The sequence below is a fragment of the Coregonus clupeaformis genome, chromosome 23 (assembly GCF_020615455.1).
Source record: "Coregonus clupeaformis isolate EN_2021a chromosome 23, ASM2061545v1, whole genome shotgun sequence".
In the NCBI taxonomy this organism is placed as follows: domain Eukaryota; kingdom Metazoa; phylum Chordata; class Actinopteri; order Salmoniformes; family Salmonidae; genus Coregonus; species Coregonus clupeaformis.
The window spans coordinates 3,392,307-3,417,765 of NC_059214.1; the positions used below are offsets into that span (position 1 = coordinate 3,392,307).

General features: G+C 45.9%; 1 protein-coding gene across 2 annotated transcripts in view; it reads right to left on the reverse strand.

The window, feature by feature from the left end:
- Positions 1-25,459, reverse strand: part of LOC121536910 (ephrin type-A receptor 3) — a 132,610-nt gene that overhangs the window by 45,993 nt on the left and 61,158 nt on the right. For both annotated transcript variants that reach the window (XM_041844551.1, XM_041844552.1), the window contains exons 4-6: positions 13,717-13,872; positions 11,963-12,298; positions 5,955-6,079 (exon numbers count right to left, since the gene is read on the reverse strand). In XM_041844551.1, coding sequence (XP_041700485.1) covers positions 5,955-6,079; positions 11,963-12,298; positions 13,717-13,872 — 617 coding nt within the window. The remainder of the gene's footprint in view (positions 1-5,954; positions 6,080-11,962; positions 12,299-13,716; positions 13,873-25,459) is intronic.

Consider the following 25,459-nt stretch of genomic DNA (forward strand, 5'->3'; position numbering starts at 1 on the left):
CTGGCTTGGTGCGGGGAGCAGGAACAGGCCGGACCGGACTGGCGACACGCACCACTTTCTTGGTGCGAGGAGCAGGACTGGGTTCCTTTATTAACCCCCGCTCCTTCTGCTGCCTAACCAGCTCCTCTCGCCGTGCCTCTACTCTTTCCTTCTCCCTTTTAGCCTCCTGTAGCGCCTCCCTCTGACCGAATAACTCCTGCTCCCTCTGAGGCAACAGCCCCCGTAACATGGTGGCCTCCTCTCCTAACCTGCAGATCCTCCCTTTCACGGCCTCCTGCTGCCTCGTCGTCCACACCGTGTGCCCCCCAAAATTTTTTTATTGGGGTTGCCTCTCGGGTCTCCGTTTCACCTCTCCTGCCTGGGCTTCCTCCTTCGCCCAGGGTCCGCTATCGGCTAAGCTCCCCTCCTTCTCCCTCATCCCTTTCAGGGCCTCCATATGCTTGGCCAGATCCTCTCTTATCTCCCCCCAAGTCCATGATCTCTGCTCCACTACCTGTGTCCAGGGTGTCTGCTGCTCCTGGGCACGCTGCTTGGTCCGTGTTTGGTGGGATCTTCTGTCACGTTCGTTGAAGGACGGGGCAAACCAAGGCGCAGCATGATATGCGTACATGTTTATTAACTTATAAACACAACGACAAAACAACAAACGAAACGAAACGTGAAGTCCAAGGTAGAACACACAACATACCTTACACGGAACAAGATCCCACAACACACTAGTGCCAATAGGCTACCTAAGTATGATCCCCAATCAGAGACAACGAGCGACAGCTGCCTCTGATTGGGAACCACACCGGCCAACATAGATATAAACATACTAGATCCCACACATAGAACAAGCACAACAAGAAATATACACACCCTGACTCAACATATAAGCGTCCCCTGAGTCAGGGCGTGACAGTAGCGTCATACCCAAAAAGACTTGAAGCTGTAATCGCTGCCAAAGGTGCTTCAACAAACTACTGAGTAAAGGGTCTGAATACTTATGTAAATGTGATATTTCATTTTTTTTTTTTTTATAAATTAGCAAACATTTCTAAAAACCTGTTTTTGCTTTGTCATTATGGGGTATTGTGTGTAGATTGATGAGGGGAAAAAACCAATTGAATCTATTTTAGACTGTAACCTAACAAAATGTGGAAAAAGTGAAGGGGTCTGAATACATTCCGAAGGCATTGTAAACATGCATACATACACAGTACATACACACAGTACATACACACGTACATACACACGTACATACACAGTACATACATACATACATACATACATACATACACACACACACACACACACACACACACACACACACACACACACACACACACACACACACACACACACACACACACACACACACACACACACACACATATACAGTACCAGTCACCCCCCCCCCCCCCCCCCATGTAGTGATGCCATTTCCCATTCTGTAGTAATTAATGGGAAGTGAGATTGGGATTGTGGGTAGCGAAACACATAACAGAGCAACTAAATTATGTTTCATGTCTAGAACGTCTATCCACACTAATTGGCCTGTTGATGAAGGCTGGTGTGTATGTGTGTACACGCTGGTATGGTCTATTATTGTCAAGTGTAACCAGATGAGCGACGGGCTACGGTTACATATGATGGATTGAACACAAATGTTTTCTCTTCCACTAATCAGAAGTAAATAAATAATAAAAAGCTAATGTATGAGCAGAGCGGACCATTTAAGCAGTGCCCATATGGTGAGTTGATCTTGTACAAATATACAGTACGTTGGCAACATACAGAGGCTTAGGTTTGAAACGTTTTAATTTGACATTTCTTGGCTGGTTTCGGTTCTGTTGAAATGCAGCTCAGCCCAGCATATTGGCCTGCTGTAGAAACCTCCTCTAAGAGCCTGTGGTAGATCAGAGTTCAGTTTCAGAGGTATGTGATGATGAGTGAGGTAAGAGGGTTCAGACCATACAGCTAATATTCTCTGATTAGTGCATTGTCTCATCTGTCCGATATACAACAAAGGCCTCACACCTCATCACGGTTCACTTTCATGTACAGAACTTACATACACTTCAGCTGCAGAGCCTCGCTAAACCAAACATGTCCAATAAGCTGATTCCATCTCTATTTTATGGACCCAATAACAGACTGGCGACCTGATACAGATCAGAAGGTTTTACATACACCACTCACACACACTGTAAAACACACACACACACCACTCACACACACTGTAAAACACACGTGAGCGAACACACCCTTCAGAGCAACACTAATGGAGTGCATCAGAGATTTATGGTGCAAGAAGACCTTTAAAATAACTTCAGTCTTTCTGTCTGAGAGTAGAAACCAATCCCTCTATGCTCCCTCCTCAGGATTGCCTGTGTGATACCCTTTCCTTGTGCCTTGTATAATACCAGTCTCTATCAGTCATACATCTTTCCCAGCTTGTCACTGTTCACGGCCCTCGACATCATGTGATCCCTTGAAAATAACAAACAGGTGTGCCCAGGCTCTCAGAAGTGGGAGAGTGGGTGTGTCTCTAAGCTGTGCAATTGTACACACTCTCTGTGTGTGCTGTTGTTGGAATTTAATATGTCCTTCATGGTCCGCTCTGACTATCTAAATGGGGCAGTCTGGAGTTATAGCCTTATAGTGCTGAGCCCAGGACAAGGCCTGTAAATACTGTGTGTGTGTGTGTGTGTGTGTGTGTGTGTGTGTGTGTGTGTGTGTGTGTGTGTTATGAGAGAGAGAGAGCAGGAGGTTGAATTTAACTCATGTAATACTCATGTAAAGAGTACCGTATTGGTCGAATATAAGACGGCCTTTTTTCCCCTCGAAATAGGTCCAAAAAAGTCGGGTCGTCTTATATTCGGGGTCTAGTATTCAGAGCGCAGTTTCTCTTCTTCGGCGCTCCTTTAAATGTCAATACTTCGCGGGCACAGATGGCGCCAAAAATTCGTTCCGGACGGAGGAAGGGCGTCCTTAACAACCAGCCCGTTACCGGTGTTTAAAAGATGGAAAGACAGGCTGACCATTTAGAGACAAGTGGCTCAAAAGTGGGCCAGGTCAATAAACAACAGCGGAGGAGCTATGATGCCAATTTCAAAATAATGGTTGTCAATAAGGCAGAGTCATCTAACAACTGCCAAGCTGCCAAGACATTCGGGGTCACTGAGTGTAATGTAAGAAGATGGCGAGCAGAAAAACAACGTCTAAAAGATGCTAACAGTCAGCGAAAAATCCTTCCGTGGTCCTCAAAGTGGTCGTTTCATTGAGGTTGACCGGAGGGTTTTTGAATATGTCAGGAAAAGTGAGGGAATGCCCATTACCAGAGCTGTCATCCAGGTTAAGGCCCTGGAAATCGCCAGAGAGCTCAACATCACTGGATTTAAAGCCAGCCTCGGCTGGTGTCGTAGGATGATGCGGCGTAATGGACTGTCACTTAGACGGAGAACGAGTTTGGCCCAACGCCTGCCGTCAGACTTCGGAGAGAAGTCTACTGTGTGAATGGATCCTGCATGCATGGGATGCTATTCCCTCACAGAGCATCATCGATGGCTTTAAAAAATGTTGCATCTCAAATGCATTGGACGGCAGCGAGGACGACGTGCTTTGGGAGGAGCCGGTGGAAGCGGAGCAGCTGGGGAGCGATGACAGCGAGCGAACACAGCGGGGCAGAGGACGTGTGTGAGGGATAGAGACATCGGAGGAGAAGTTTGGCGAATTTTTGTTAAGTTTAGTTAAATGTGTGGCCTGTATTTTCTCTGTTATTTAAAAATGTTGCTTTATTATTGCTTGATATTAATTTTGAATCATACTGTACATAGTTTGCCTTTGTGTTTAATTCACTGTGTTTTTAATATTGTTATTTTAAAATAAAATGAAGTTCTTTGTTCGGCAAATCTAGTCTGCAAATCTGTTTTTCTAAATGTTTGTGTTGAAAAACGGGGGGTCGTCTTATAATCAGGGTCGTCTTATATTCGGACCAATACGGTATTTCAGAAACATTCCTTTCCATCTCAACCCCAGCATAAATAAACAGTCAAATTAAAGTGGATCTGAAAGTTTCTCTCTTTTCCAGATTAAATAAAAGCAGAAAAATAAATGCTAAAGTGTATTCCCACAAACTTTATTTTCATAAAGTGCACTAAAAAGCCTTATCTAAGGCTTAGAGTAATTTAGCTGTTTAGCGAGGAAGACCAAACAGTGTGTCTGGAACAGGGAGAGTGGGAGGGATGGAAAGCGGGACAGATGGAATGGGAGAAAGTGAGAGTTTGTGTGTGTTTGGTAAGCAGTACGGATTGGAATTCCCAGTTTCCCAGACATGGTTGATTGGTAAAGTTTAGTCTACCACTACCACCACTTAGCTTAGTCAGTTAGCCTTTCATATCCACTTGATCACTTATTCCTGTTATACACGCCATCAGGCCAATATAGGCTACCTCCCTAACCCTGTCTAATAAAATAGAAGTCTATATCTAGGTTAAATGAAGCAGCATAGCTACTCTACCGAGCTGACTGGGGCTGTGTGTGCGTCACACACCTCAAAACACGGTTTGTTTCAGTTTCAGTAACTTACTGTACACAACATCAGTACAACTGTAAACAGTCAACAGCCGGATGGACTGGGCTGCCAGGAAGAGACTCCGCTCTCACAGCCTGGGCCCCTTCAGGCCTCTTTATACTTCTTTAGGCAGTGTCGCTGTTTAGTCACTGAGTGAAATCACTCTGCCTGTGGTCCCTGGGAGTCTTGTGATCAGACCACTGCTGGGTATAGAGGCCCTCAGTCACCCTCTGTCAGGCCTGATCAAGAGGCCCCATGACTGGGTATGGCCCCAGCCTCCCTGCCTGTCCCCTGTGTCTCTTTGGGTGTCCCAGCCCTGGCTGTTCCTCTTGGAGGAGCCCATTATCCTGGGGGTTAGGAGGCTACAATCATGCCTGCAACAGCTAGCGGCCCCTCAGATGGTGATGGCGGAGCAGATCAAGTACGACAGCTCAGCTATACGTCCTAAGCTGAGAGAGTTGAGAGAGGCCACACCGGAAAGTAGAAGGAAACAGAGCCTATAGGCCCAGACCTCAGATCAGCTTAGTGTTTGTCCTTCTGATGGTTGAGGTTAGGATGTGGGGTAAGGTGATCTGATCCTAGAACTGTGTTTTCCCCAGAGAGAGGAGGGAAGCGTTTGGCCTGCTAATCAGGGGATTAGGGGCCACCAGGGACTGAGATCTGAGGATGACTGATCACACACACACACAGAGAGAGAGAGAGAGAGAGAGAGAGAGGCAGGCTAATTTCACTATCAAAAGTCACCCATAGCTCCATTGAAAACCAGCCATTCGTTCCACACAAATTTCCTCACAGAGACCCTGCAGACACATTTACTGTCAGCAATAAAACTACACTCCATTAAGACTGGACAGGAGAGGAGAGGAGGAGGAAGAGAGAAGGCTGGTTGGCGTGTCAGTGTGAGTCAGATACAGAAAGAGAGTGAGGGTGTGTGTATGCCCATCTGTGTGTGTGGTCGCCCTGCCCAGACATTTACCCACTAGACTGTGGAATGTTTTTTTCTGTGGGAAAAATGTTGGCCCGGTTGCCATAGGAGATGGCAATAAGACTCTCTCTCTCTCCCTCAGAACCCCTGATCACCCTTTTCTCTGCTCTCCCCCCTCCCTCTCTCTCTGCTTGTCCCTCCTCTCTCCCTTTCTCTCTCTGATCCACTGCCAGTGTCTGATCCTCTTTCCCAACCCATGGCCCAGCATCCAGAGAGGAGCCAGAAGACTAGACTAGTGAGACATTAGAACAGAGGACAACCACAAGAGTCTGGAATGGGGGCGAGAGGTAGAATGAGCCCAAATGGTGTCTCTTCTCTTCCTTCAGTTCATGGAGTTAGTCCCCCAAGAATTGGTCTGCAAGGGGACAGCAGAGAACAGTTCTAAAGCATGTATGGTGTTTGTGAACCTACCTTCTCGTAGTATTTGACCTCGTAGTCCAGTATGATGCCGTTGGGTCTCTCTGGTTCCAGCCAGGACAGAGAGATGCTGTTACGAGACGTACGTTCCTTCCTGATCACAGTCACTGGAGAAGGGGCTGGAGAGAGGCAGAGGGCGAGAGGGGGAAGGGTGAGAGATTATTGACCATATTGCACAACATATACTAGCAGGTCACAGGAAGTTCATGCAGCATGTTCAGTCAGCAGTTTGTATCCTGTTAATAGTTCATATTAAAGGGGTTCCTGTTGGTCTAATTGAGTTAGTTAGTTAGTTAGTTCATCAGAAGAGGATCCATACAAACCAGGTGGGAGAGCATACACATAGAAACAGCCTCTATACTACAGGCCAGAGTCTCAGTGATCAACCTCAGAACCAGCAGGGACCGTGATATCATCCCCAATGTATAGGGTAACACTAGAGGATACCCCAGGAAATATAAACCTCATCCCTCCTTCCATGCCCCCAGTGTATTACCCTCCCACCATCCCTCGCTCTCATGTCACCTCGCCTTGGGACCTCACATGGTCTCAATCTGGCACTGTAATTCAACTCAGGACTCCCTCCCTCTCTCCCTCCATTCCTCTCTCCCTTTCTTTTTCCACTTTTACAGTTGTGTAATTGCTAGCTGCAGCTGAGAGGCCAGGCGGCCATGAGCTTTATGTTTATTAGACCACAGGAAACAACATGTTTGTCTTTGAAATGTTCGAGCCTCTCTTGATTCTTATGATACAGCTTTAGAAGGGCTGGCATTTTTTTCCACTGGAAGTTATTTTCTCTCTGTTAATGAATCCATTTGGAGCGAGTCTGTTTTCACTCTCCTCCCTCGTTTCCTCTCTCGTTCTCTCATTCCCTCTGTTTCTGATAGGGGTATAGCTGTTGTTTTATTGGTTCTGTGGTTTATGTGTGTAATGATTTATTGTGTCTGAGCAGGACACTGGTTTGATGCTGGGTATCTTTCTATTACTCTCTCCCTCTCTCTTCTGGGGGGCTTCCTGGCCTCAAGACAGATTTCTCCTTCTCTCTTTGTGGCTCCCAATTATTCCCCAATAGCCCACTGCAGAGAAGAGAGGATGTGACTACAGTCCTCATCATAGTACCATCATAGTACTGAGACCGCACTCGTGAAGGTGGTAAATTACCTTTTAATGGCGTCAGACCTTGGCTCTGCGTCTATCCTTGTGCTCCTAGACGTTAGTGCCGCTTTCGACACCATCGATCACCATATTCATTTGGAGAGATTGGAAACCGTAATTGGTCTACGCAGACAAGTTGTTGCCTGGTTTAGATCTTATCTGTCGGAAAGATGTCAGTTAGTCTCTGTGGATGGTTTCTCTTCTGACAAATCAATGATACGTTTAGGTGTTCCTTAAGGTTCCGTTCTAGGACCACCATGGTTTTCACTATATATGCTACCTCTTAGTGATGTCATTCGGGAAACACAATGTCAACTTTCACTGCTATGCAGATGACACACAGCTGTACATTTCAGTGGTCCTCTGTAGCTCAGCTGGTAGAGCATGGTGTTTGTAACGCCAAGGTAGTGGGTTCGATCCCCGGGATCACCCATACACAAAAATGTGTGCACTCATGACTGTAAGTCGCTTTGGATAAAAGCGTCTGCTAAATGGCATGTTATTATTATTATTTTGATGAAACATGATGAAGCCCCAAAATTGCCTACCCTGGAAGCATGTGTTTCAGACATAAGGAAGTGGATGGCGGCACATTTCTTTATTTTAAACTCGGACAAAACAGAGATGCTAAATACGGCTGATAGACTCTTGACTAGAACTCAAAAATGTAATCATATTACTCCAGTGCTAGCTTCTGGTTAAGGCTAGAGCTGATTTGCTCCTACCTATCTTGCTGATTTCGGCCTGCTGTACATACCTACTGTACACGTAGGCTACGTTCACAAGACGCAGGCCTCCTTATTTTTCCTAGAATTTCTAAGCAAACAGCTGGAGGCAGGGCTTTCTCCTATAGAGCAAAATTTTTATGGAATGGTCTGCCGATCCAAGAGACGCAGACTCTGTCTCAACGCTAAGTCTTTACTGAAGACTAATCTCTTCAGTAGGTCCTATGATTGAGTGTAGTCTGGCCCAGGGGTGTGAAGGTGAACGGCAATGCACTGGAGTGACGAACCACCCTTGCTGTCTCTGCCTGGCCGGCTCCCCTCTCTCCACTGGGATTCTCTGCCTCTGACCCTATTACGGGGGATGAGTCACTGGCTTGCTCGCACTCTCCCATGCCGTCCCTAGAAGGGGTGCATCACGTCATGCCAGGCTTTTTTTGCTATACTCTACTTGAGTGGGTTAAGTCACTGACATGATCTTCCTGTCCAGTTTTGCATTCCCTCGGGCTCGTGCGGTGGGGGAGATCTTTGTGGGCTATACTCGGCCTCATCTCAGGGTAGTAAGTCAGTGGTCTGTTATCCCTTTAGTGGTATGAGGGCTTTGCTTTGGCAAAGTGAGTGGGGTTATATCCTGCCTGGTTTGCCCTGTCCAGGGGTAACTTTGGACGGGGTCACAGTGTCCCGACCCCCCCTGTCTCAGTCTCCAGTATCTATGCTGCAATAGTCTATGTGCCGGGGGGCTAGGGTCAGTCTGTCCTATCTGGTGTAATTCTCCAGTCTTATTGGGTGTCTTGTGTGATCTTAGGTATGCTCCCTCTAATTCTCCCATCCCTCTCGCTCTCCCCTCCCGGAGGACCTGAGCCCTAGGACCATGCCTCAGGACTACCTGGCCTGACGACTATTGGGTGTCCCCGTCCCACCTGGTCGTGCTGCTGATCCAGTTTCTGCTGTTCTGCCTGTGGCTATGGAACCCTGACCTGTTTACCGGTCATGCTACCTTGTCCCGGACCTGCTGTTTCGACCCTCCCTCTTCCTCTCTCTCTCTCTCTCTACCGCACCTTCTGTCTCGACCTCTGAATGCTTTGCTATGAAAAGCCAACTGACATTTACTCCTGAGGTGCTGACCGGTTGCACCCTCTATAACCACTGTGATTCTTTTTTAACCCTGCTGGTCATCTATGAACGTTTGAACATCACAAAGAACAATCAGGCCTTAATGGCCATGCATTCTTATAATCTCCACCTGGCACAGCCAGAAGAGGACTGGCCACCCCTCAGAGCCTGGTTCCTCTCTAGGTTTCTTCCCATGTTCCTGCCTATTCTAGGGAGTTTTTCCTAGCCACCGTGCTTCTACATCTGCATTGCTTGCTGTTTGGGGTTTTAGTTTGGGTTTCTGTACAAGCACTTTGTGACAACTGCTGATGTAAAAAGGGCTTTATAAATACATTTTCTTGATACAGTCCCATATTAAGCCTCAGACTCTCTCAAACTCCAGCCTGTACCAGTCACACTTCATTGGAGGGGATAAGACTAAACAGTTGTAACAGAGTTCAGTCTCTCAGCTCTACAGTTCCTATTGTCATCAGATCTACATCCTGCTCTCACGGTGTGTGTGTGTGTGTGTGTGTGTGTGTGTGTGTGTGTGTGTGTGTGTGTGTGTGTGTGTGCGCGCGGGTGTGTGTGTGTGTGTGTGTGTGTGTGTGTGTGTGTGTGTGTGTGTGTGTGTGTGTGTGTGTGTGTGTGTGTGCGTGTGCGTGTGCGTGCGTGTGCGTGTGTGTGTGTGTACGTGTACGTGTGTAGGAGAGGGGCTGAGACTTGTCTTATGACACCCTGTCAGAATATCCGGACACTTTCCTCCCTTCCGAGACGGCCAGTTAATCCAGCTTTTAACAGTTTTGGCAGGTTTAAACAGGAGTGTGTTGGTGTAGTGTGTGTGTGTTTCTCTCTGAAAGAGGGCAGCTTGCATGTCCTCTCTCCACAGACATGGCCACATGTGTGTGTAGGGAGCTGTACACTGACAACCCTAATCCTTGTAAACTCAGTCTGATGGGTCGTGCAGCTGCAGAATAAGGATGGTGTGTGTGTGTGTGTGCGCACGTGTGTGTGTGTGTGTGGGGGGGGTAAAGGAGAATGTTTAATTTTCACACACCTGGCTTGCTCGCACCCTCTTCTCATCTCAGCTAAAGGACCATCACACATTAAACTCACTACTTCACTATTCTCATCATGACAGCTTGGTGATACATATGAACCATCCTCATCCTGTTGTTAATGTAGCATTTCCTTTAAAAGGCACAGAGAGATAAGAGGAAGGTTATAAGATCTGTAGGTTAAAACATGATAAGGATTCACCTATTCTGAGCACACACACACAGTCTAGTAGAGAGCTCTGTTGAAACCTGCTATCTTTACATGAGCAGTGTATTTGTTGCTTTTCTTTGCCTCTACCCTCCCACTCCCCTGGGAGCGGTACACACACGTCTGGAGACGAGTGAAGAGCACTAAATCTACACACACACACACACACACAGTAAATCTGCATTTACTGCTCATCCCTCTGCTGTCATTTCAAAGTGCTGTGTCTGGCCCGTCACCCTTTATAGAACACAGCTGGGATAACACACAGGAAAGCACCTCATTGTACACCTCAGTGTCTGTCTGTCTGTCTGTGTGTGTGTGTGTGTGTGTGTGTACAACCTATCCCCCCCAAAAAGGTGTATAACCCCCCCGTTTCGCTCTCTAGAGGCAAGGAACCGTGCATTGAGAACACATTACTGTAGCTAGCAGAATTATTCTCCACCATAGAGAGACTCTATAATTGACAGTAAAGTCTTGTCTCCTGTCCCAGCTATCCATCACCACTCTGTTACACAGACAGACAGAGGCCTTTTTATTTATTTTATTTTATTTAACTAGGCAAGTCAGTTAAGAACAAATTCTAATTTACAATGACGGCCTACACCGGCCAAACCCGGACAACGCTGGGCAAATTGTGCGCTGCCCTATGGGACTCCCAATCACGGCCGGTTGTGATACAGCCTGGAATCGAACCAGGGGGTCTGTAGTGACGCCTCAAGCACTGAGATGCAGTGCCTTAGACCGCTGCGCCACTCGGGAGCCCAAAGTAGGCCTTCACCTACTGTTGCACTACAACAAGAGAGAGGAGATCGAACCCAATGCCCCAGCGGACAGAGACACACGGAGAGAGTACCCACTGGGTACATACGGGTTGAATCAACGTTGTTTCCACGTAATATCAATGAAATTACGTTGCACCAATGTAGAATAGACGTTGAATTGACGTCTGTGCCCAGTGGGTAAGGAGAGAGTAAGACATAAGACTATCAGAAAGAAAAGTCAATGAGAAACACATGACTGTAATGGGAGGAGTCAGCACCTTAACATCAACACACAGGTATGACTGAGAACAGAGGGAGTGGGATGTGTATGGATGGTTGAGGAATGAGAAGAAGAGAGACAGAAACAGAGACAGAGGGAAAAAGAGAAGGAGAGAGAGAGAAGAACCACAGAGAGGGATGTATTGAGCGAGGGAAGGAGTGGCAGGGTGTAGTGAACTATAGCCATCATGCATGCATTCCTAGTTTGGTATTGGAATGTTGAGGTTTGTTACACTCCGCTGCAGAGAGATTGATTTGTCTCTGAGAGGGACTTTCACTGGGTCCTCCCTCCCTGTTGTCTCTGGGTTGGGATGTGTAGAGAATGTTTATATGACAGATCGATGTGAGCAACCCATCCCTCTCTGTGTGTGTGTGTGTGTGTGTTCCTGTGCGCGTGCATGCGTGAGAATGTTTAAATGAGGGGTTGATGTGAACCCGTTCCATTATAACGACTGTCTGTAAAAGCTGAAAAACAACAAAGTTTTATACAGTGTATTTGTGAGGAGGGAGACATTTGATACTGGTGATAAAACACTGAAGTATACTGGCTGGGATCTCCTTGTAAATGTCCAGAGCTGATGGTTGGAATGCATGCATGTACGTTTAAGTGTGTGTGTGTGTGTGTGTGTGTGTATATATGTGTGCGCGTGTGTGTGTGCGTGTGAGCATCCATGAACATCCATACGTGTGTGTGCACAAGCGCGTGTTTGTGCATCTCCAGCCTCACCTGCTTGGTTGGTAGTGATGGTCACAGCAGCGTACTGCCTCATGGTAGGAGCTAACTGGGACACTCCATTCTGAGCCTCAATCTCAAAAGTGTAGTTGGTGTGAGCCAGCAGGTCTCCCACGGTAACGGTAGTGTTCTGCAGACCTGCAGCGCGGGGGAGGAACCGCACATTGCTGCGACACGCCTCACACACCCTCTGGCCCGGCCTGCAGCGCTTACACAGCACGGTGAAGGTGACATCCTTACGACCTCCCGTGTCCTCCGGCCAGGACCAGTCCAGAATCACTGAGGTTTCGTTGATGACTGAGATCACGTTACGAGGAGCGGAGGGAGGACCTGCAGAGACACATAGCCAGAGAGCGAGAGAGAAAGAGAGAGAGAGAGAGAGAGAGAGAGAGAGAGAGAGAGAGAGAGAGAGAGAGAGAGAGAGAGAGAGAGAGAGCGAGAGAGAGAGAGAGAGAGAGAGAGCGAGAGAGAGAGAGAGATAGAGAGCGAGAGAGAGAGAGAGAGAAAGAGAGAGCGAGAGAGAGAGAGAGAGAAAGAGAGAGCGAGAGAGAGAGAGAGAGAGAGATAGAGAGCGAGAGCGCGAGCGCGAGCGATAGAGACGGAGAGAGAAAGAGGGTTTACTGTTAATTTCTAATCGTTTTTGGTTTATATTGTTTTGTGTCTTCTCACTTTTGTTTATTGTTTATTTCACTTGCTTTGGCAATGTAAAAATGTAATATATCAATACAAGTGTGTGTGTGATTGAGTGACAGCAGTCTGTCCCTTGTCCCTTTGGGCAGCAGAGTCAGTTCAGCCACCAGTCACAGGGAGAAGGGCAGGACACTGGTTCAGGCCAAACCTCAAACTCTCACTGACAGATGGAAATGACATGTTCTTACTGTGAACAGATTCTCTGAATATTTCCAGACTTTAATGTCAGACCTATGGGAGTAATTACATAGGGAACTAACCAGAACTACTGAGAGATGCTCAGCAAAGAATTGAAAGAGGGAGGAGATGCGGTGAGGAGGGTTGACTTTGACAATATAAAGCCTTGTTTGTTTGTTTGTCTGTGGTGCTGGGGTTCAGATAGCGGATACAGTCAACTCTACATTACTCTACTGTTCTAGCTCCTTGACTCCACTCTACTGTACATTCACTATGCCCATCTAGCAGCCTGGCCATAATACTAATGAGACCAGAGCTCTGGGTTTTACATCAGTCTCTAACCTAAGGCTCCCACATAGGGTGTGTCATGTCTAGATGTATAGATTACCAGATGTGATATGAACAGTAGAACAGTGGGTGGAGATCAGATCATACAGTCATACATGTGTAAATCTATATTCCTCTCCGATCTCTATGTTCCTTCCCAGACTCCTGCTCATTACCTTAGTCTATAAAGGATTTAGGACTATAAAACAGGACTCTGGAAATAAGGGTATGCTCTGGTTGTCCTTATCTCCCCCCAGGGACTACAGACATGGCTGATGCAGTGGGTTTAATATGGTGGCAGTCATGAGAGCTGCCAGGGCAGTGATTTCTGGGTAATGTAGTTAAGGATGCTTGGCATCAGCCATCTGCTTCTGTGAGCCACCCGGATACACCTCAGAGAGAGAGCGAGAGAGCGAGATATTGTCCTCAGAGACACAGCGGCTAAAATGGTTTAGAAAATAAACAAACAGTACATTCAGAGAGTAAACTATTTTTGGCTCTCACTCACTCACAAACACAAAGAAACAGAAACACACAGAAACACAGAGACTTACGTGTGCAGGACATAGATGGTGGGTCTCCATCAGCGCGGAAGTAGTTTTTCTCACAGCCACAGTGTAGCGCTCCCTCATTATGGGTGAAGCTGTGAGGTGGACACTTAGAACACTGGGCATTACCCAGCAGAGACTTATAAAACCCGGCTCTGCATGCTGGAGAGAGAGAGAGAGGAGGGGAGGGAGGAGGGAAGAGAGAGAGGTGGTGAGTATACAGGCTACACAGCAAAATTGACAATAACACGTCCATAGAGAAATTAAGGTATAATTAATAATCAAGTTGTATAACTAGAAAAGAAAAGACAGAACAAAAGACACATAAAGATGGGGAGAGACAGGGCAACAGGAAAATAAAGATGGGAGATGGGGAGGGAGGGGGGTGGGATTTTTCTAATCAAACCTTTCATTACTGTACATGCTAAGCCCCCCCCACCACCAACATAGACATGATTACAGGAGAGTCATACATATCCCTTATATCCTCTCCTCCTCCCTCCCCCTCCCCCCCCCCCTCCCCCTCCCGCCTCCTCTCCTCCTCTTATTTCAGGTCTAATAAGTGTCATCTGATCCATGCTGAGAAGCAAAGCTTTTAAGTCAGCAAGGAGATTCTCTCAGAGCCGTTTAACTCCACTTTATAGCCCAGACTCTGTACGGGTTAGGGGTGTGTGTGTGTGTGTGTGTGTGTGTGTGTGTGTGTGTGTGTGCGCGCGCTACAATGCTGTATTTATATTATTTTAGAGAGTCAGCAGGCAGGCAGCACTCAGTTCAGTTCTAGCTGCTTCTGGACATAGCAGTAACACATACACAGGTAGACAACTCCACAGTCAGCAGTATAAAGGTCTGACTGATACTACTGGTGGTCAACCTCACTAGAACCTGCAGCTACGTTTAGCACTTACTGAACAGCTCCTCAAGGTTTACTCATGACAGAGTCCAATTCACTACTGTCTGCTCTGAATGGCCCCACTGTCTGAGAGGTGTATGTGTGTGTGTGTGTGTGTGTGTGTGTGTGTGTGTGTGTGTGTGTGTGTCTGAGTGATGTGGTTTAGATTACTGTGAGGTCCCTGGGGGCCCCTGCAGCGACAGCCAGAAACAGCCTGACGAATATCGACTGCTCTGATTGGTGGATGATACAGGAAATCAAAGTCAACACTGAGTTTCCTCAGCCAAATAGCTGACATTGTTCCAAAATGGGATAACCACTCAGTCAGCACAGTCAGCATATACAGTTGAAGTCGGAAGTTTACAAACACTTAAGTTGGAGTCATTAAAACTCGTTTTTCAACCACTACACAAATTTCTTGTTAACAAACTATAGTTTTGGCAAGTCGGTTAGGACATCTACTTTGTGCATGACACAAGTAATTTTTCCAACAATTGTTTACAGACAGATTATTTCACTTATAATTCACTGTATCACAATTCCAGTGGGTCAGACGTTTACATACACTAAATTGACTGTGCCTTTAAACAGCTTGGGAAATTCCAGAAAATGATGTCATGGCTTTAGAAGCATCTGAGTCAATTGGAGGTGTTCCTGTGGATGTATTTCAAGGCCTACCTTCAAACTCAGTGCCTATTTGCTTGACATCATGGGAAAATCAAAAGAAATCAGCCAAGACCTCAGAAAGAAAATTGTAGACCTCCACAAGTCTGGTTCAACCTTGGGAGCAATTTCCAAACGCCTGAAGGTACCACGTTCATCTGTACAAACAATAGTACGCAAGTATAAACACCATGGGACCACGCAGCTGTCATACCGCTCAGGAAGGAGATGCGTTCTGTCTCCTAGAGAAGAACGTACTTTGGTGCGAAAAGTGCAAATCAATCCCAGAACAACAGCAAAGGACCTTGTGAAGATGCTGGAGAAAACAGATACAAAAGTATCTATATCCACAGTAAAACGAGTCCTGTATCGACATAACCTGAAAGGCCGCTCAGCAAGGAAGAAGCCACTGCTCCAAAACCACCATAAAAAAGACAGACTACGGTTTGCAACTGCACATGGGGACAAAGATTGTACTTTTTGGAGAAATGTCTTCTGGTCTGATGAAACAAAAATAGAACTGTTTGGCCATAATGACAATCGTTATGTTTGGAGTAAAAAGGGGGGGCCTTGCAAGCCGAAGAACACCATCACAACCGTGAAGCACGGGGGTGGCAGCATCATGATGTGGGGGTGCTTTGCTGCAGGAGGGACTGGTGCACTTCACAAAATAGATGGCATCATGAGGAAGGAAAATTATGTGGATATATTGAAGACATCAGTCAGGAACTTAAAGCTTGGTCGCAAATGGGTCTTCCAAATGGACAATGACCCCAAGCATACTTCCAAAGTTGTGGCAAAATGGCTTAAGGACAACAAAGTCAAGGTATTGGAATGGCCATCACAAAGCCCTGATCTCAATCCTAAAGAAAAGTTGTGGGCAGAACTGAAAAAGTGTGTGCGAGCAAGGAGGCCTACAAACCTGACTCAGTTACACCAGGTCTGTCAGGAGGAATGGGACAAAATTCACCCAACTTATCGTGGGAAGCTTGTGGAAGGCTACCCGAAACGTTTGACCCAAGTTAAAAAAATTGAAAGGCAATGCTACCAAATACTAATTGAGTGTATGTAAACTTCTGACCCACTGGGAATGTGATGAAATAAATAAAAGCTGAAATAAATCATTCTCTCTACTATTATTCTGACATTTCACATTCTTAAAATAAAGTGGTGATCCTAACTGACCAGGGAATTTCTACTAGGATGAAATGTCAGGAATTGTGAAAAACTGAGTTTAAATGTATTTGGCTACTTCAACTGTACACACAAACACCATATACTGTAGTTTTGACTGTTAAATGTATTTACTGTTAAATATTACGTTTCAGGTATTTTAAATGGCTGTAATGTCTACTGTAATGTCTACTTGTTAATGTTTTTTAAATGTATGTAAATTGTAGTGTTTTTGTCTGTAATGTCTTTTTCGTTATGTGTCGGACCCCAGAAAGACTTGCTGTCATCATGGTGTCAGCTAATGGGGATCCAAATAAAATAAAAATAAATAAAAACACCACAACAAAGAATGAACCGCTAAATGAAATCTACTAAATATGCTAAAATCAATCTCTGCAAAGTTTTGCCAAGACTAAGTTTGATGAACAGTGTAGTATCAGATGAAGATGATGATAATATCAGATCTCTGATCCAGGTATTACATGACAGAAAAGAGAGCGAGAGAGAGAGAGAGAGGCAGTGTGAGGGTGAGTGAGTGTGTGCCTGCGTTAAAGTGTGTGTGTGCGTGTTTGTATTTATCTGTGTGTGGGACATGCGTTTATCTGTGTGTGGGTGTATGCTGTATGTGTGTATCCATGATTCCCAGGCCTCCCACCAAAAACCTGTTCACCTCAGACACTTGTCTTATATCCGCTCTGCCCCTCTTAACTGCACTTTTATCCATGTGAGAGGATATGAGAGACAGAGACCGAGGAGAGAGAGTGGGAGAAAGGAGAGGGAAGTAGAGAGACAGAGACTGGGGAGAGAGAGTGGGAGAAAGGAGAGGGAAGTAGAGAGACAGAGACTGGGGAGAGAGAGTGGGAGAAAGGAGAGGGAAGTAGAGAGAGAGGGGGAAGGACAGAAGAGAGAGTGGAGGAGGAGAGAGAGATGAAAAGGAGAGAAGGAGAGACAAACACATCTAGACAGAGCTGTCAGTGACTGAGGGGTTATTGTGGGCAAGTGCATCCGTTCAGCAGGCCTGTTGTAACTAATTACATCTGTAACACTATCCCTGTCTGCTGCTCTTAGGACCTGATAGAATATCTAGTCCCTTGGGGGAGGCTAGACACACACACAACATTGTCTACACTCTCACCCCTGTGTCAGCCATATGATATGACAGGTGATGTGTAAAGCTGCATTGTCCATCTGTATAGAAGACTGTACAGAGCACCAGTGACATATTAGGACAGTAATCGATAGAGGCCCAGGCCACACAATACCTATTACAGGCCACACAAATACTGGTACTTGAGACACAATGACCACAACATGTAACTCATGCACCAACCCCCTGAACCAATTCTGCTAAACTACAAGCACAATTCCTGCTTTACACTCAAATTGCAGTTCTACAACACACTTTTTTCAAAACACTACATACAAATCTTTGCATTTGGCACAATTTTCATGCAGAAAATCTATTGTTTTCACAATGAACACACTGCCATTCAAATATGCACACTGACTCATCACATGGGCAAACACCCGTCACACAGTTTTACAATTAGCAATCAGAGCTTTAGCATAAAAGGGCAACAGGTGAGCTCTTCTGTTTTGGAGCAATGGATGCCAACATTGGAAACAGAGGCAGAGCCAGAGGAGTGAGAGTAAGAGGAGGAGGACGGGGAGGACAAGGACGAGGACGAGGACGAGGAAGGCCAAGGACCGTAATCTCTGATGAGATCCGAGCCACTTTGGTTGATCATGTGGTCAACCATGGTCTAACAATGAGGGAGGCTGGGCAAAGAGTACAGCCAAATTTGAGCAGGTACACTGTAGCATCCATCATCCGGACATTCCGAAATGAGAATAGGTAAGAAATCTACTCTCACTAGAAAATTGCAGTACTGCATATCAATACAGTACTCAATGAGTACAGTAGTACAGTATTGCCTGTGGACTGTTCTGTAGGACTGTAAAAATAAAGTATGTTTCAAGTATTTGGGAAATGTATTTCTACTTTGTATTTACAGCATTTTACTATTTGTTTGGCAGAACTGAAAGATTACCAACACAAGGTGGTCAGGAACGTGCTCTGTCTCCTGAACAGGAAACTGAAATCATGAACATGGTCCTAGAAAATAACGCCATAACATTACGGCAAATACAAAGAAAAATAATAGAAAACAATTAGATATTTCAAAATATTGATAGGGTAAGCTTATCAACACTGGACCGTGTCTTGCGCAGAAAAAATCTCAGGATGAAGCAGGTCTACAGGGTGCCATTTGAACGCAATTCAGAAAGAGTCAAAGAATTGCGATATAAATATGTGCAAGTGAGTCCTATACAATCCCACAATTGATGCATACTCTCAACACTGTATAAATTATACATATTTCAGTATTGTAATCATAATGATTGTGCTTCACAATAGTGACCACTCCATGTCTATTTCTGATATTGTCGTGTGTTTCAGAGAGTCTTTGAGCTAGAGGTGGCTGCAGTGGAGCACCAGTTCATCTTCATTGATGAGGGTGGATTCAACCTCACAAAAAGACGAAAGAGGGGAAGGAATATCATCGGCCAGCGTGCCATTGTTCAAGTCCCTGGCCAGCGCGGAGGGAATATCACAATGTGTGCAGCGATTACCCACCACGGCGTCATCCATCACCATGCTACCCCTGGCCCCTACAACACCGCCCATCTGATCACATTCCTGATCACCCTACACAACACACTCATTCCACCAGATCAGGTAGATGGCCCAGAGCAGCTCAGGTACGTTGTCATTTGTGACAACGTAAGTTTACACAGGGCTGCTCTGGTTCATAACTGGTTCACTGCCCACCCACGCTTTTTAGTTGTTTATCTCCCTCCATATTCTCCATTCCTCAATCCTATTGAGGAATTTTTTTTTGCCTGGAGATGGAAAGTGTATGACCGAAATCCACAAACGCGTATACCTCTTCTCCAAGCTATGGAAGACGCATATGGAGATATAGCAGCTGATGCTTTTCATGGCTGGAATCGCCATGCTAGGCGATATTTCCCCCGCTGCTTGGCCAGGGAAAACATTGCTTGTGATGTGGATGAGGTGCTGTGGCCAGACCGCAACAGAAGAGAGGATGCAGCATAGTTTATTATTTTTTTTTTTACTGTAACTGTATACATTAAATTCTTCTGTTTTGTATGTAGACCACTGTATGTGCAACTTTGTGTTGGTTGGGAATGGGATGTACACTGTGTACATTGTTTTTGTAGGAAAAATGAAATATATTTGTTACCGTGTATTTGTGTGTTCTGAGTATAAAAACAATATTCTCAAATATTTTACAACACACTTATGTATGTACTGTCTGTAGTAATGGCAACACTGAACCAAAAAAAGGCCTAAGTCATTATGATGAATGGAGAAGAAGTGTTTTCCATTCATCATAGTGTTTTACATTGAGCACATCAGTGTTCAACTGGTTCTTATAAATGTCTATTCATATGATGGTTTGTGTGTGTCATTTGAAAACAAAATACAATTTTGATAAGAAATAACATTGTTTTGAATGTAAAGTTTCATTTTGCTGGAGAATTGAGGGGTTTTGCCCATTGTGTGTGTGTTTTTTGATTTGTGTGTAGAGTTCTGAGAATATGAGGCATGCTTTCAGAAAATGTGTGTAAACAATCGAGAAAAACTGTATTAACTATAGTCTGCTGATAGTCTCCTTTAGTCTGGGGTATAGGTACACACATGGTTTTAGTAAACAGAGCACAAACAGAGTGTGGATTAAACAAATTATTTCCTGCTTCAGAGACCTACTCCCTCCTACAAGGTCACTGTGACTTTTACCCCCTCTTTCGTCCTTCGCTCCTCCTCTCACTCTCTCCCTTCTCTCTGTCCCTCCCTACCTCGCCTCAGTAAAGACAGATTGGATCAGTGGTCCTGGGGGAGGGTCACTGATCAGAGTTAGAAATGCAGAGTTAGAGATGCAGAGTTAGAGGCGGGAGCTTCTGAAGGAGAGAGAGAGAGAGAGAGAGAGAGAGAGAGAGAGAGAGAGAGAGAGAGAGAGAGAGAGAGAGGGGGGGGAAAGGAGAGAGAGAGAGAGAGAGAGAGAGAGAGAGAGAGAGTGTCAGGGGATGCCAAAGCCCTCCCTCCCCCAGCCAGGGTCCCTGTTGTGTGTCAGCTATATTAGCATGGTAATGTGTACTGAACACTGGGGACTGTTTACTCTACCAAACATGTGTTTCCTGCCTGCTACAATGCTGCTACTGTAGACCCAAACCCTCTTCCTCTCCTCCTCTCATCCCCCTCCCTCATCAGGGTCTTTTATTATTCAAATCAGCTCTGGATCAGATCGCTTAATTAGGCTGTGGAGTGCCAGGGTTACACAGACACACACCAACTGTGCTGCGGTGCATCTGAAGAGGCTCTTAGAAAGCGGTATGGGATGAATAGAGCTGGATTGAGGGCCTCTCCAGTGCCATTACCCTGCAGTTAACAACACAAACACCAATCTGGCTCAACACAGCTCACACACACTGACTCTGAACAGCTAACACACTGCCTCTCTACAGCTAACACACTGCCTCTGAACAGCTAACACACTGCCTCTCTACAGCTAACACACTGCCTCTGAACAGCTAACACACTGCCTCTCTACAGCTAACACACTGCCTCTGAACAGCTAACACACTGCCTCTCTACAGCTAACACACTGCCTCTGAACAGCTAACACACTGCCTCTCTACAGCTAAGACACTGCCTCTCTACAGCTAACACACTGCCTCTCTACAGCTAACACACTGACTCTGAACAACTAACACACTGCCTCTGAACAGCTAACACACTGCCTCTGAACAGCTAACACACTGCCTCTCTACAGCTAACACACTGCCTCTCTACAGCTAAGACACTGCCTCTCTACAGCTAACACACTGACTCTGAACAACTAACACACTGCCTCTGAACAGCTAACACACTGCCTCTCTACAGCTAACACACTGCCTCTCTACAGCTAACACACTGCCTCTCTACAGCTAACACACTGACTCTGAACAACTAACACACTGCCTCTGAACAGCTAACACACTGCCTCTGAAAAGCTAACACACTGCCTCTGAACAGCTAACACACTGCCTCTCTACAGCTAACACACTGCCTCTCTACAGCTAACACACTGCCTCTGAAGAGCTAACATACTGCCTCTCTACAGCTATCACACTGCCTCACTTTCTAACTCTCAATGCAATGATATCAGCATTACAAGCAGGATGCATTTCAACAGTAGTGGCTGTTATTAGCACACACACACAACACAGGCACATGCACACACAGTCCTGGTTCTCACGCGCCCCCAGTGCTACCTCCCTCATCCCTCATTCCAGAGGATGAAGAAAATATACATTAATTTAATCTCATCAAAGGCTCATTTGAACACGTGCTGAGTCGCAGGACCGCTGAGATCGCAACATCACCCCTAGGTGAGGAGAGAGGGAGTGTGGGGGAGGGGAGGATTTTGGTTTGAGGGTGAATGGAGATGGTAAGGGTGAGTGCATAGCTGTTTTCTGCATTGATAAAAGAGTTAGAAAATAAATGTTGAGTTAGAAAATAAATGTTGTCGAGGCCTCTCATGGAATGCCTGGCTCTTAGTATATGGCACCACAGTCTCTCTGCTCTGCTCTGCAGGCTCTATAGCCACAGCTGGCTCTTTGTGGAAAGCTATAAAACTGAGACAGGGTAAATATGCCAACCCCTCTCTTACACACACACATACACTGGTATGGACCATATCCACAGAGGATGCAATAACCTTTTCCCACATCCTCCACTTTAACTGGGTCACTGAGAGAATCCAGGACATCACGCCGCCCACGCCGACTCACCCACCCACACAGCGGGTCATTGATACAATCCAGAGCATTGCCACTTTGAATCCCTCAATAAGCTTCCAGACCTCTGCCTCCAACCACCCAGAGAGACAGAAATAAACAACAAGAAGAATGGAACATTAAACAAGAGGAAGAGGAGGATGAGGTGCCTGGAGACAACTAAGCCTATTAGCATAATGTCTAAAGCCTGTTGGAATATGATTCCCATTCACTCTGTCTGTCTGTATCTGTCTGTCTCCATCTTTTTCAGCCTCCATATTCCTTTGTCTCAGACTCTTTCTGTGTCCATCTCACTCTGCCTTGTCTCTCAGTCTTGATCCCTTTGTCACAAGCGGACCCACCACAGTTTCAGGTCTGATAAATCTATGTGTTGGACAGACAAGGCGAAGGGGGGATGTAGGATGGGGGACAGAGAATCCCCCCAACACATACAAACACCAGCCATAAATCCCATTCCATCCCATTCTCCTCTTCCCAAGGCTATTGTAGAGAGGTGAATGCCCATCTCTGGGATGTGGTGGTGATAGCTACACCCCTACACAGAGACACACAGCGAGGGGTAGAGACAGATCCTGGGCCCCTGTGATTTAGTGCCTGCCTATATTTGCGTTCCTGTGTGGGAACATTGGCCATTGGTGGCCATATGGCCGTTTCCACGACTATACAGGGACATAAAGACTGAAGCGACAGATTTCTGATGTGCCGTAGGGACAGAGGGATTCACAGAGAAAGATCAGCCAACGGCCAATAGTCCACTGTTCTCTGTCTATCTCCCTCAGGACAGAAAGAGAGAGAGAGAGAGAGAGAGAGAGAGAGAGAGAGAGAGAGAGAGAGAGAGAGAGAGAGAGAGAGAGAGAGAGAGAGAGAGAGAGAGAGAGAGAGAGAGAGAGAGAGAGACAGAGAGACAGACAGAGAGAGACAGAGAGAAACAGAGAGAGACAGACAGAGACAGAGAGACAGACAGAGAGAGAGAGAGACTGACAGAGACACAGAGACAAAGACAGAGAGACAGAGAGAGAGAGAGAGAGAGAGAGAGAGAGAGAGAGAGAGAGAGAGAGAGAGAGAGAGAGAGAGAGAGAGAGAGAGAGAGAGAGATGAGAGAGTAGAGAGAGAGAGAGAGAGAGAGAGAGAGAGAGAGAGAGAGAGAGAGAGAGAAATTGAAATTGAAATTGAGAGAGGAGAAATGGGACAGGCAGAGAGAGAGGAGAAATGGGACAGGCAGAGAGAGAGGATAAATGGGACAGGCAGAGAGAGAGGATAAATGGGATAGACAGAGAGAGAGGAGAAATGGGACAGGCAGAGAGAGAGGAGAAATGGGACAGGCAGAGAGAGAGGAGAAATGGGATAGACAGAGAGAGAGGAGAAATGGGACAGGCAGAGAGAGAGGAGAAATGGGACAGGCAGAGAGAGAGGATAAATGGGACAGGCAGAGAGAGAGGAGAAATGGGACAGGCAGAGAGAGAGGAGAAATGGGACAGGCAGAGAGAGAGGAGAAATGGGACAGGCAGAGAGAGAGGAGAAATGGGACAGGCAGAGAGAGATAGTAGTTATTTAGACTTCTTATGCATCATTCAACATACAGTAGGGTAGGGCATGTACAGTGGGGAAAAAAAGTATTTAGTCAGCCACCAATTGTGCAAGTTCTCCCACTTAAAAAGATGAGAGAGGCCTGTAATTTTCATCATAGGTACACGTCAACTATGACAGACAAATTGAGGAAAAAAAATCCAGAAAATCCCATTGTAGGATTTTTAATGAATTTATTTGCAAATTATGGTGGAAAATAAGTATTTGGTCACCTACAAACAAGCAAGATTTCTGGCTCTCACAGACCTGTAACTTCTTCTTTCAGAGGCTCCTCTGTCCTCCACTCGTTACCTGTATTAATGGCACCTGTTTGAACTTGTTATCAGTATAAAATACACCTGTCCACAACCTCAAACAGTCACACTCCAAACTTCACAATGGCCAAGACCAAAGAGATGTCAAAGGACACCAAAAACAAAATTGTAGACCTGCACCAGGCTGGGAAGACTGAATCTGCAATAGGTAAGCAGCTTGGTTTGAAGAAATCAACTGTGGGAGCAATTATTAGGAAATGGAAGACATACAAGACCACTGATAATCTCCCTCGATCTGGGGCTCCACGCAAGATCTCACCCCGTGGGGTCAAAATGATCACAAGAACGGTGAGCAAAAATCCCAGAACCACACGGGGGGACCTAGTGAATGACCTGCAGAGAGCTGGGACCAAAGTAACAAAGCCAACCATCAGTAACACACTACGCCGCCAGGGACTCAAATCCTGCAGTGCGAGACGTGTCCCCCTGCTTAAGCCAGTACATGTCCAGGCCCGTCTGAAGTGCATTTGGATGATCCAGAAGAGGATTGGGAGAATGTCATATGGTCAGATGAAACCAAAATATAACTTTTTGGTAAAAACTCAACTCGTCATGTTTGGAGGACAAAGAATGCTGAGTTGCATCCAAAGAACACCATACCTACTGTGAAGCATGGGGTTGGAAACATCATGCTTTGGGGCTGTTTTTCTGCAAAGGGACCAGGACGACTGATCCGTGTAAAGGAAAGAATGAATGGGGCCATGTATCGTGAGATTTTGAGTGAAACCCTCCTTCCATCAGCAAGGGCATTGAAGATGAAACGTGGCTGGGTCTTTCAGCATGACAATGATCCCAAACACACCGCCCGGGCAACGAAGGAGTGGCTTCGTAAGAAGCATTTCAAGGTCCTGGAGTGGCCTAGCCAGTCTCCAGATCTCAACCCCATAGAAAATCTTTGGAGGGGAGTTGAAAGTCCGTGTTGCCCAGCGACAGCCTCAAAACATCACCGCTCTAGAGGAGATCTGCATGGAGGAATGGGCCAAAATACCAGAAACAGTGTGTGAAAACCTTGTGAAGACTTACAGAAAACGTTTGACCTGTGTCATTGCCAACAAAGTGTATATAACAAAGTATTGAGAAACTTTTGTTATTGACCAAATACTTATTTTCCACCATCATTTGCCAATAAATTCATTAAAAATCCTACAATGTGATTTTCTGGATAATTTTTTCTCATTTTGTCTGTCATAGTTGACGTGTACCTATGATGAAAATTACAGGCCTCTCTCATCTTTTTAAGTGGGAGAACTTGCACAAT